General features: G+C 40.7%; 1 protein-coding gene across 3 annotated transcripts in view; it reads left to right on the top strand.

Annotated features, from left to right (window-relative positions):
- The window catches only part of STARD3 (StAR related lipid transfer domain containing 3), a 153,405-nt gene extending 145,846 nt beyond the window's left edge, over window positions 1–7,559 (top strand). For all 3 annotated transcript variants that reach the window (XM_040331399.1, XM_040331400.1, XM_040331401.1), the window contains one exon: window positions 5,492–7,559. In XM_040331399.1, the coding sequence (XP_040187333.1) occupies window positions 5,492–5,599 (108 nt within the window). In that variant the 3' untranslated portion in view covers window positions 5,600–7,559. The remainder of the gene's footprint in view (window positions 1–5,491) is intronic.
- Window positions 7,560–13,129: the final 5,570 nt, after the last annotated feature.

The following is a 13,129-nucleotide window of genomic DNA, read 5'->3' as shown; positions in this document are numbered from 1 at the left end:
TTGCTATCTCTTCCGCTAGAGGAGTATCGGAACTAGCAGATATTTCTTGTAAAGAGCCTTACCTAATTTGTCACAAAGACAAAATTGTACTACGACCCCCATCCTGACTTTTTACCTAAGGTGGTGTCGGCTTTTCATTTGAATCAGGACATTGTTCTGCCTTCTTTTTTTTCCGGATCCGCAGACAGCGGGGGGAAAAGTTTTTGCCCTCTCTAGATCTAGTGTGAGCAGTAAAGGTGTATCTGCAGCAGGGCTGTGGAGTCGGAGTCGGGGGAAATTTTGGGTACCTGGAGTCGGAGTCGGCAAACAATGCACCGACTCCTACTAAATTTAGATTGGAATTAAAAAAAAAAAAGTTTAAATGTCCCAATTCACAAAAAGTTATAATTAATGACTTCTCTACTGTAAGAATAAAGACCAATGCATGCAGTGCCTCACGTAACCGCAAAACGAACACGTTAAGTGACCGTGAAGAAGCATGCTTTTCATGTGCTTCACTATATGGCACGCAACGCACAATTAGGAGCTGCAATACTTATACTTTCCATAGTGTTGTGTTCTGCTTTTACAGGGAACGCATGTTAGAGAACCAGTAAGTGTCCAAATAAAAAAATTCCAACAGGAGTTTTATAAAGCACTAAAAGAAGTTGAAAAGTATGATCGCTCATCAAAACTTACTGTTGAAGAAGCCATCCTTGTTTATCCAGAGATCGTTAGTGATGTGGCCAGAATAGTTACTGCAATGCCACCCACCCAAGTCAGTGTGGAAAGATTATTTTCAGCCCTAAAAATAATAAAGTCTGACTTAAGAGCCTCTATGAAAGAGGATCTGGCAGAGGCCATTCTCTTCCTTAGAACTCTACATTGAATTGATTTGCATTTGCTAAGCCTATAACTACATTTCAAGATTAATATAAACCATTTCTAGGTTTTGCAGATTTTGTTTTTGGTTCATTATAGATAAGCTTTGTTTTTGTTCTAAAACAACCAAATAATGTGGTTTGTATTTTTGAACTGGTAAAGATCCTGTTCCTGATGTTTATGCCTGCTGCTACTATCCAGCCACTTGATTGTTTTCATTGTGTTTGTCTTTTGCTTAAACTGTGCAATACAGTAGACTGTTGGCTTCCCAGCCAGTAGTCCTGTGGTAGGTTGCGTTTCTTTCACTCAAGGAATGTATAAAATACATTCGCATATTAATACAGAGGAGTCGGAGTCGGAACATTTATCTACCGACTCCACAGCCCTGATCTGCAGGCAACTGCTCAGATACGTAAAACGGATGTTTTGTTTATTTTGACAGATGGTCCCAAGAAGGGCCAAACGGCATAAAAATCCACCATTTCCAGGTGGATTTGACAAGTAATTGTTCAAAGGAAAAAACAAAGCTGCGCCACATTAATCACAATTAGTAGAAGAATAGAAATTATAATTAAATAAATAAAAATAATTAAAGTGAATTAGTCAGTCCATAAATGAATGTTATCGGCATCAAAACAGTCAGTATGGATCCTCTAGTGGATACACTCGTGCAGGTAATTCATGGAAAGCCACACCATCAAAGTGACAGGTAAAAATTAACTGAAGTGATCCCTCCACCAATAAATAAGGCCGCTTACCAGAGGGCAAGCAAATTATGCATTTGGCTATAGCCCAGCCACGGCCTTTAATTCACAGGATCCCGGGGGAGAAGCAGCTCTCAGAAACTCGATAGGTACCACTCTCCAACGACATCGTACAGAGCAGTGGTCATCAACCCTGCCCTACAGGGCCCACTAACAGGCCAGGTTTTATGTATTACCATGGGGAGATGCAGTCTAAAATACTGCAATCACTGAGCAGCAAATGATATCACCTGTGATGTATTTCAGTTATCTTGCAAACCTGGCCTGTTAGTGGGCCCTGTAGGACATGGTTGATGACCACTGGTACAGAGCACAGGCCGCTCCGCGGGAGAATGTCTGCCACCAGCGTGGATCAGGTAACCCCGGGAGGAGGAGGCCGGGGGGGGATGGGGGAGATCATCACACTGTTACCTATCGAGTTTCTGAGAGCTGCTTCTCCCCTGGGATCCTGTGAATTAAAGGCCGTGGCTGGGCTATAGCCAAACGCATAGTTTGCTTGCCCTCTGGTAAGCGCCTTATTTATTGGTGGAGGGATCACTTCAGTTAATTTTTACCTGTCACTTTGGTGGTGTGGCTTTCCATGAATTACCTGCACGAGTGTATCCACTAGAGGATCCATACTGACTGTTTTGATGCCGATAACATTCATTTATGGACTGACTAATTCACTTTATTATTTTTATTTATTTAATTATAATTTCTATTCTTCTACTAATTGTGATTAATGTGGCGCAGCTTTGTTTTTTCCTTTGCTATGTTGTGTATCGCACGCCTGCTGCAGCCTCTGATTTTTTAGTTTAAGGCCTTGTACACACGATCAGACATGTCCGATGAAAACGTTTTCATCGGACATGTCTGCTGGGAGGTTTTGGTCTGATGTGTGTACACACCATCAGACCAAAATCCCAGCAGACAGAGAACGCGGTGACGTAGAAGACACCGACGTTCTCTGACACGGAAGTTCAATGCTTCCACGCATGCGTTGAATCAATTCGACGCATGCGCGAGATTTCGGGCCGCTGGTTATACGTCATAACCAGCGGACATGTCCGATTAATCGTACTAACCATCGGACATGTCCGACGGACATCTTTCCAGCGGACAAGTTTCTTAGCATGCTAAGAAACTTTTGTCCACTGGAAACCTGTCCGCTAGGCCAGGAAACCGGTCCGCTAGGCCGTACACACGGTCGGACATGTCCGTGGAAACTGGTCCGCGGACATGTTCGGTCGTGTGTACGAGGCCTAAGTGTTGATTAGCGCAGTTTTTTTGTTTTACCTAAGTAATTGTTCAAGCTTATGGTTTAACCGCTTAAGACCCGGACCATTATGCAGGTAAAGGACCTGGCCCCTTTTTGCGATTTGGCACTGCGTCGCTTTAACTGACAATTGTGCGACGTGGCTTCCAAACCAAATTGGCATCCTTTTTTCAAATAGAGCTTTCTTTTGGTGGTATTTGATCACCTCTGCGTTTTTTGTTTTTTTTTGCGCTATAAACAAAAATAGAGCGACAATTTAGAAAAAAATTCAATATTTTTTCCCTTTTGCTATAATAAATATCCCCAAAAAATATATAAAAAAACATATTTTTTCCTCAGTTTAGGCCGATACGTATTCTACATATTTTTGGTAAAAAAATCGCAATAAGCGTTTATCGATTGGTTTGCGCAAAATTTATAGCGTTTACAAAATGGGGGATAATTTTATGGCATTTTTATAAAAAAACATTTTACTACTAATGGCGGTGTTCAGCGTTTTTTTTTTTTTTTTCGTGACTGCGACATTATGGGGGACACCAGACACTTTTGACACATTTTTGGGACCATTGTCATTTTCACAGCGAAAAGTGCTATAAAAATGCACTGTTTACTGTGAAAATGACAATGGCAGTAAAGGGGTTAACCACTAGGGGGTGCTAAAGGGGTTAAGTGTGTCCTATTGTGTTTCTTACTGTAGGGGGGCGTGGCTGGACGTGTGATGTCACTGATCGTCGTTCCCTATGACGGGGAACAGATGATCAGTGACAAGCCACAGAGAAGAACGAGGAAGATTTGTTTACACTCACCTCTCCCCGGTCTTCAGCTCCTGTGACCCGATCGCGGGACACCGACAGCAATCGGGTCTGTGGTCACGGAGCTTCGGACCGGGTCACGAGCACTCTTGCGACACACGGCTGGGTTCTTAAAGGGGACGTACATGTACGCCCTTGTGCCCAGCTGTGCCATTCTGTCCTTAAGTGGTTAAAGAACAGGGCTCCTCCTTTTTCTGTTAAGGCGCACTCTACCAGGGCCAGAAGTGCTTCATGGACAGTGCATCACCAGGCTTCGATGACTCTTTCCAAATTCTATCAAATAGATGTGAAAGGACATAAGGATTCCGCCTTCGGGCAAAGTGTGCTGCAGGCAGCAGTATAGGGCTTCTTGTCCACAAGCAGCCTGCTTGATCTGGGTCTCCCACCCTTCATATTGAGCATTGCTCTGGGGCGTCCCATTATGTAATTACTGGCTCTGTGTCCCGTGGTGTACGATAAAGAAAACTTGATTTTTTATAACAGCTTACCTGTAAAATCCTTTTCTTTTGAGTACACCACAGGGCACAGAGGTCCACCCTTCCTATGGGAACCTTCTTGCTTGCTACAAAACTGAGGTATTTCCCTGATGGGAGGGGTTATATGGAGGTGAACTGTCTTCAATTGATTGTGCCAGTGTCCAATCACCGCTGGTGACCCTTAACCCATTATGTAATGACTGGCTCTGTGTCCCGTGGTGTACTCCAAGAAAAGGATTCGACAGGTAAGCTGTTATAAAAATCAATTTTTTTGCTTGTGTCTGGCTGTTTTTTTTACCTGTATGATGGCGTACGACGGTGCACCATTTTGGCTCTTGGTTCGACATGGCACACGTGCATTCGCAAGAGCACTGCTGTGCTTAGCAGTTTGTTTGGCGGCCATGGTGCACGCGGCTTCGCCATAGGTGTTGTGTACACTTGGAGCCGCGCATGTGCCATAGCCTAATCTGGGCACACAGAGATTTGCATCATATGCCAATACAGCCACACCCATTTGTCGGGACAACGCACGCACGGAACATCCGAGTGCACGGCCAGCTTATTTAAGGTGTGTATGCCAAGCATGCGGTGCTTCCAGAAGGCAGCTATGGGACACAGAGCAGGCTATGAACCAGTCTAAAGCCTCGTACACGCAATCGGATTTTCATCGGACAAACCCGTGGAATTTTGTGCGAAGGGCGTTGGCTGTGAACTTGTATTGCATACAAACGGCAAAGAATTGTTGGCCAACACACTTGAAAGTATGTGGTTTTTAAGGTCTTTAGTTCCACCCTTTGGGCAACTTCTGCTAATGCTGTCTTATGGTTAGCATTGGTTCAGAGCTTGCGTGTTTGTACTTTTGGATTTTTTTTTTTTTCAACGGACTTCTGTACACACAATTGGATAATCCGATATCGCACATTTGTTGTTGGAGAGCATGCTATCCCACATTTGTTGTCTGAGACTCCAACAACAATTGTCCGATGAAGAATACAAACAGTCGGATTATCCGACAACCTCCTGCCATCACACAATTCCTGTCGGAAAGTCCGATCGTGTGCACAAGATTTTAGACTTTGTCTACCAGTGTCCATTCACCTAAAGATGGCGTATAACCCAGTAGGTAATGAATATTAGCCTAACTCTGTGACCCATGTTGTACTCAAAGAAAAGGATTTTACAGGTAAGTATGATAAAAAAAAATCCTATTTTTTTTTATTAAAATAAGTACAGTGCCATTATCCACACAGAAAGGAAAGGGCTACAGTAAATTTAACAATGTGTGCTTACTATCACTTTTAATATTTATTTTTCATGCAGGGTCGGCTACCTCGCTACCTCATTAACCAAAGCCTGGCTGCTACCATGTTTGAGTTCTGCAGCCATTTGCGCAAGAGAGTCAGTGAAGTTTACAGCGGGCCAGTATAGAATTGCTTCCAAAAAGAAGACTGAATCTGCGCTGCCTCCCATCTGCTTGATGAAGCACTGACAGCAGCTGCTATTTGCACACTAATCTTTTGTTATAATTAACAGGATGAAGGACTGTCCCATCCAGCATACTCGTATCCCCTGTGTCTTCTGAAATCTTATGCTCGCCTTTCCAGTGCATGTCATCACTAGAAGAAAGAGTTTGGTTTCCAATGTCCATTAAGGCATCTTTGGGGAATTTTCAATGTACCATATTGAATTGTGAAGTTGGGGTGCTGATGGTTGACGCACCTGTTCCTGAAATGTTGGTCGCTGTATTCTTGGAAAAGACCTCCATAAGCAGGTGAACGGAGCCAGTAATCAAATCGAATTTTGTTTTTTTTTCTTTTTTAACTGACTGACAGGGCTTCCTGCTTGATTTGAGAATGATGTTTACCCCATGCTGGGCATGGAGGTTTAACCTTTCAGAAGAATTTTTAATGGTTTGCAGAGGTCCAGTTTACAAGTGACTATGCTCACAGTACATTTCTAACCATCTTTAAGCTGTAATGTTTGAGGAGGTGGACACTTTGGACAAGTAACTAGAGTGGATGCACTGATTATTGGGGAGAAGATATCCATTTATTCACAAGTCTGTTTGTTTGTTTTTTGTTTGTTTTTTTAACGCCTCCTTTTCCAAAAAATACAGGTAACCAGGCGTTAACATAAACACGTCTTAACATTGTATTTTGCTAGAAGCACAGAAGTTATTGATCACACTTTTATTTTTTTAATGTGAAACCAGTCAGTGCCTACCACTCAGATGTAAGTGATTAATGCAACGGATAACTATTTATTCCAGAGGTGAATTTGCAGTGGGACTTCACGACTTCACGACTTCCACTACACATTTTTGTACCAATATAGCAAAAATTATAGATAAGGCATTTGAGCGAAATGATCACTTTTGTAAATAACAATCTCTTATTTTGTGCGTGTTACTCTTTCGTAAAGTGTGCTGTGCCAAAAGGAAATGTTCAATTTTGCTTTCTGCTTTGTAGAATTTATAGGCACGCAGAATGCTGTAACAATGTGAACATTCCTATGTCAATTACTGTATGCAGAAAACAATGGCTGCTAGCCAAATTTGACCAGATCCTACGCGGCACAAACAGTACATTAAAATCCCATATAGGCATAGTGAATGTTATTTACAAAGTCTGTTATTTCCCTGTCTTATCTCGCAATATGAGCTCTGTCAGAAAAATGTTGTTTCTTTGAATGATCATAATTGGGAACGTCTCTTGTAATGAGGAGGAGATGATAGCAGCATAGAATCTTAATTATGGACCTCCTGGGCTAGCATGAAGCAATCATGCTTGGTGTCTTGGTTTTTGGGGTCCACTTTAGTGGCATAATAGGTTGTACAGGCAGTATAGTTGTTCATGGTTCACTTGATTCTGAATTCATAGGCTCAATTCATAAAGCCAACACACCAAGATAATGATATATATTTTTTATTTTTAAATGACAGTTTAAAAAAGTACAATGAAATTTGAAAATTCCAGTCATATGGCTAAAATAAAGATACTTATTCTTGTGTTGATGCTTTGTGAAGTAAACCTATGATCTCTAATGAAATCAGATCTGCTGATTGATTCACTCATGTTTGATACCAACCTTCTTGTGTTGTATTGTTGTACTACAGCTTCCACCATACTCAACATCTAATATTGTAGGTCATAGGAAGGTTATTAGAACCTGTGTTACATTAGCCACTCGCAGGTGGTAAAGGATTTTATGCAAATCATTCCCTGATGTGAAATCTGCCATTATTGGAAAACTTTGCTGATCAATGTCATGTTTGTTTTTTGATTTAAATGAGATGCATATTGGATGTGTTTGTTTCTTTTCTAACAAATACTGATTCATACTTTAACAATCTTTTTTGAAAAAAAATCTTGATAAAAATTTAATTCTGTTTGTTTGTTTTTTTGTTTCGTTTTTTAAGAGAACCAAAAGTAATTGAAAAATTTGATTTTGAATATACACTGGTTCATCACATATGTTTTAGGTGTTATGTTTAGGGAAAAATAAGCTATTTTTATATTTTAATGTTATAGTACAGGACTGGATACTCATAGTACCTTCATGTGACTGGACACTGCATAAAACTTTTATGTTTAGGTAAAATTGCATTTGTAGGTGGTGGGTATGAGGCAATAGGGCCAGCTACTCACCAGTCCTTCTACTTCACCCCCCCCCCCCAAATATTTCAAGGTTGTGTTAATTTCTGAATATTAAATGACACACGCACACAGAAAGCAGAGGATTAAAGTAGAAAACTTTAAAACTAAAATCTGTAAATCTAAAGGCATCCACAATCTAAGACTAAAGTAATATACAGTATCTTACAAAAGTGAGTACACCCCTCATATTTTTGTCAATATTTTATTCTATCTTTTCATGTGAGAACACTGAAGAAATTATACTTTGTTACAATGTAAAGTAGTAAGTGTACAGCTTATATAACAGTGTACATTTTCTGGCCCCTCAAAATAACTCAACACACAGCTATTAGTGTCTAAATCGCTGGCAACAAAAAAAAGTACACCCCTAAGTAGAAATGTCCAAATTGGGCCCAAAGTGTCAACATTTTGTGTGTCCACCATTATTTTCCAGCACTGCCTTAACTCCTCTTGGGCATGGAGTTCATCAGAGCTTCACAGGTTGCCACTGGCATACTCTTTCACTCCTCCATGATGACATCACGGAGCAGGTGGATGTTAGAGACCTTGCGCTCCTCCATCTTTCGTTTTGAGGATACCCCGCAGATGCTCAACAGGGTTTAGGTCTGGAGACATGCTTGGCCAGTCCATCACCTTTACCCTCCGCTTTTTTAGCAAGGCGGTGTTCATCTTGGAGGTTTCTTTGGGTTCATTATCATGTTGGAATACTGCCCTGCGGCCCAGTCTCCAAAAGGAGGGGATTATGCTCTGCTTCAATATGTCAAAGTACATGTTGGCATTCATGGTTCCCTCAATGAACTGTAGCACCCCAGTGTCGGCAGCACTCATGCAGCCACAGACCATGACACTCCCACCACCATGCTCCACTGTAGGCAAGACACACTTGTCTTTGGACTCCCCACCTGGTTGCCGCCACATATGCTTTGACACCATCTGAACCAAATAAGTTTATCTTGGTCTCATCAGACCACATGACATGGTTCCAGTAATCCAGGTCCTTAGTGTACTTGTCTTCAGCAAACTGTTTGCAGGCTTTCTTGTGCATCATCTTTAGAAGAGGCTTTATTCTGGGATGACAGCCATGCAGACCAGTTTGATGCAGTTTGCGGCGTATGGTCTGAGCACTGACAGGCCGACCCCTTCAACCTCTGCAGCAATGCTGGCAGCACTCGTATGTCTTTCCCAAAGACAACCTCTGGATATGACGCTGAGCACGTGCACTCAACTTCTTTGGTCAACCATGGCAAGGCCTGTTCTGAGTGGAACCTGTATGATCTTGGCCACCGTGCTGCAGCTCAGTTTGAGTCTTGGCAATCTTCTTATAGCCTAGGCCATCTTTATGCAGAGCAACAACGGTTTAGACATGAATGGCTATGTGTTGAGTTATTTTGAGTGGACAGCAAATTTACACTATTATAAGCTGTACACTTGCTACTTTACACACACAGTGGGGAAAATAATAATTTGATCCCCTGCAGATTTTTAAGTTTGCCCATTTACAAAGAAATTTTAATTGAATCATAGGTGTATTTTAAATGATAGAGACAAAATATTAGCCATAGATCCAGGAGATGATCAATCCTAATTAGTGGTATTGGCATTCCTCCAAGGTTTAATTCAAAAAGAGAAGGGTGCCCATAGCGTGATATCGCTTAAAAAAATTATATTTATTTTAATAAAACGGTGTTAAGATATACGCATTTGATTAAACAATACAGACATAAATTGCTGGCACAAGCGCAGAGGGAAATGTTATCTTCGGCCTCAAGTGATAAGACGTTCTGTAGCCCCTCCCTACGCTCCAGATGACGTTTAGAGTGACGAAACATGTAGGGCAGGACTAAAGAACGTCTTAACGTCACTTCCAGGTGAGATATGCCAATATCACGAATAAGGATCGATCATCTCCCAGAGTGCTACACAGTGGCAAATACTGTGGCTGCATAGCACCCCAGGTGGGGTAAGTAGCATCCAGTGAGTGCGATCAGAATAAGAGCACGGATTAATCGCCTGCACTGCAAGCACTTTTGAGATGAGAAGAAATATCAGTTTTATTTGTGGATAAAAAGCACGGGACACTTTATTTAAGAGCACAAATCATTTTTATTTTTTACTTTTCATAACAGGTTTTGTTCACGGACCTTATTTATATTTATGTTGTGGTTAAATTCATATTATCCCATTTTGTTTTTTTTAAGTGTGGTATCACTGTTATCAGAGTAAACTAGCTTACTCATTAGCACTACTCACGGTCCCCGCAGGGGATCAAACCCCCACACAGAACACTATATGTATTTAAATAATTGGATCCAGCAAACGCACTAAATAACTATTGATTTAAAACACTATAAAATGGTAAACCTTTTTGCTGGTTACACCTTGTAGAGGGTGTAACACAGAAACAATATAAACTACCTCGGATCATCATCGCTGACATCCATCAAAACCAATAATTTTTTTCTCATCAATATATTCTCTTCATCAGCACATGTCACCTTACTTTAAATTTTATCTAAACATATTTAAAGGCTTATGACAGAGGAACAGTGCCACACATACACAATAAATGTCTTACCTCTGCTTGCCAACAAGGGTTTCTCCACCAAGTACCAAGTCATGTTTTGCTTGGAGATCAAATACTTATTTTACTCACTGAACTGCAACTCAATTTGTAACCTTTGTATCATGTTATTTCTGGATTTTTGGTTGATAGTCTGTCTCTATCATTTAAAATACACCTATGATAAAAATTATACACCCTCCATTTCTTTGTAAGTGAGCAAACATACAAAGTCTGCAGGGATCTAATTATTTTCCCCACTGTATATTTAATATATTAAAAAGTATATGTTTTAAACATTATTACATGAACCATAGTTTAAACTTTGATTCCCTCAAGGAGCTGCTTAAAGTGGTTGTAAAACCCCTTACACATACCCACTGAAGAGACTTTCCTCCGTACACGGATGAAACAAATCCTCCTACATAAGTTGTATCTGGCTATCTGCAGTCTTCTCTAAATTTATTCAAAGTGCTGAATGTATAAACTTGTCTGAAAGTTCAGGGGAAAAAGGGATGAGGTTTGAGAACTGATTGGAGGGAAGAGACACGCCCCCCTTCACACAGCGAACAGGACCGAGGCTGTCAATCTGCTGGTGGTCCTCCCTTGTCACCATTTTTCACTTGGTGTCAGGTCAGGAACAATTGTTAGTGATTCATGCTCAAAGCACAGGATTAAACCAGCAGACAGAAATTACACTTTTTAAGGGTCACTAAAGGAAAACATTTTTTTTGCTGAAATTACTGTTTACAGGGTTTAGAGACATAAAAGTTAACTGATTCCTTTTAAAAATGATTAAAAATAGATTAAATTATATCATATAATGTGCCTCTAGTTTCACTTTCGGTTTTAAACTGGTTTCATGTTTATGTGAAGTAAAGAGACCCACAGAACAAAAACAAACAAATCCAGGGCAGTGTTTTGTTTTTAAAAATGAATCCGATTGGTTCTGAGGAGTTTTAGACACACAGCTTAGACCACAGTGAGAAGCTCCCATGAGTTTTTTCATAAGGAGCCAGACAAGCAGGAAGTGTGGAGATCACAGCAGAATTACAGCTACTTCAAAGCAAAAATGAACAATGAGGACATGAAACCAGTACTGCAGTAAGGTAAAGGAAGCTATTTAGCTAAAAAAAAAATAATCCTTTAGTGATCCTTTAATTGAGACAAGTACAAACTCTAGAGGGATATGATTTGTTCATATTTCATGTCTGAGGTTTACAATCACTTTAACCTACTAGCATGTTTTTGGAGTGTAGAAAAAAAAATACCCAGAGGAAACCTACATTGGCACAGGAAGAACATGCAAACTCCATTTTCTTCACTTGCTGCATGTGGTTCAGGCTGTGAGCACAAATCAGAACTGCTTCTTTCTGAAAGACTGATTCCTGTTTGTCATCCAGGATGGGCTCAAAGGGGTGAATGGGCTTCTCATTTTACCATCACTGGGAGCTGAGTCAGACTGTCAACCGTACCTACGGTCTCGAGGATCAGGTTTCACTCTTGCCTTTCAAGGCACACACTGCTAGATCTATGAATGCTTCTTGGGCAACTGTTTTTCAAATTTACAAGGCTGCCACCTGGTCTTCTGTTCACATGTTCTCTTAAGTTTTTCTAGGTGGACAATTTGGCTTCCTCGGATGCCATCTTTGAGCATAAAATATCATTCAGGCAGACCTTTGAGTTGCAGGCAGTCCATAGATCTGTTGTCTGTTACCATTTAATTGCCTCAGTTGGGATGGTTTTGAACGTTCTGAAGATTTAACTACTTGAGTTCCCTGACATTTTTTTTCTTTAAAGTGGTTGTAAACCCCATGAAAGTTTGAACTAAGCATATATATCTGTGTTTACTTATCTCTCTCCAAAGCTCTAAGTGCTGTTTTTCTCTGTTATCGGAATGTGTTACTTCTGGCAAGTTCTCAGATACATAAGAGAACAAGTAGCTGAAAATGTGTCTGGGGGGAAGCTTAGAGTGAGATAAGCTTGTTTATTCAGATTACATCTCTGCACGTTCATTCATTTCTCTGCCTGTGTCGAGGGAGGGGGGGGGGTGTTCCTTTCCTCCAATCGGCTCTCACACTCAGTGTAAGCCCAGTATACCCACCCACTCATATGTGCAGCTGAAAGTGAAAGAAAGAAAGATTTTTTTAACATGATCTGCACTTTCCAAAGAGTGTAGAAAACTGAAGACTACAGATAAGTAAAACTTATGTAGGAGGATTTGTTTTATCTCTGTGTATCATCTGAGGATCTTCACTTCACTGGGTATATGTGAGGGTGTACAAGCACTTTAAATCCTCAGTCATTTCATTGATGTCTGTGCACATTCTACCCTTTAGCAATTCTGTAGTCTACCCCAACATCTTCTAAATTACTTTTAGTTGGATATTTACAGATTAGCCACATTATGACCATTGAAAGGTAATATAAATGAAAATAATTATCTTTTACAATGGCATCTGAAAGTGGGTGGGATATATTAGGAAGCAAGTGAATATGTTTTCCATTAAGTTTTTTTATTGAAAGCAGGAAAAATAAGCATTTGAGCATCTTTGACAAGGGCCATATAGTAAAGGCTGGACAAGTGGGTCAGAGCATGACCAAAACTGCAGCTCTTGTGGGATGTTCTGCAGTGGTCAGGACCTACCAAAAGTGGTCCAAGGAAGGAAAACCAGTGACGGGGTCATGAACAGCCAAGGCTCATGGATGGGGAGCGAAGGCTGGCCCATGTAATCTGTTCAA

Source organism: Rana temporaria, chromosome 12 (genome assembly GCF_905171775.1).
Source record: "Rana temporaria chromosome 12, aRanTem1.1, whole genome shotgun sequence".
NCBI classification, from domain to species: Eukaryota; Metazoa; Chordata; class Amphibia; order Anura; family Ranidae; genus Rana; species Rana temporaria.
This window is presented reverse-complemented; position numbering and strand designations above follow the sequence as displayed.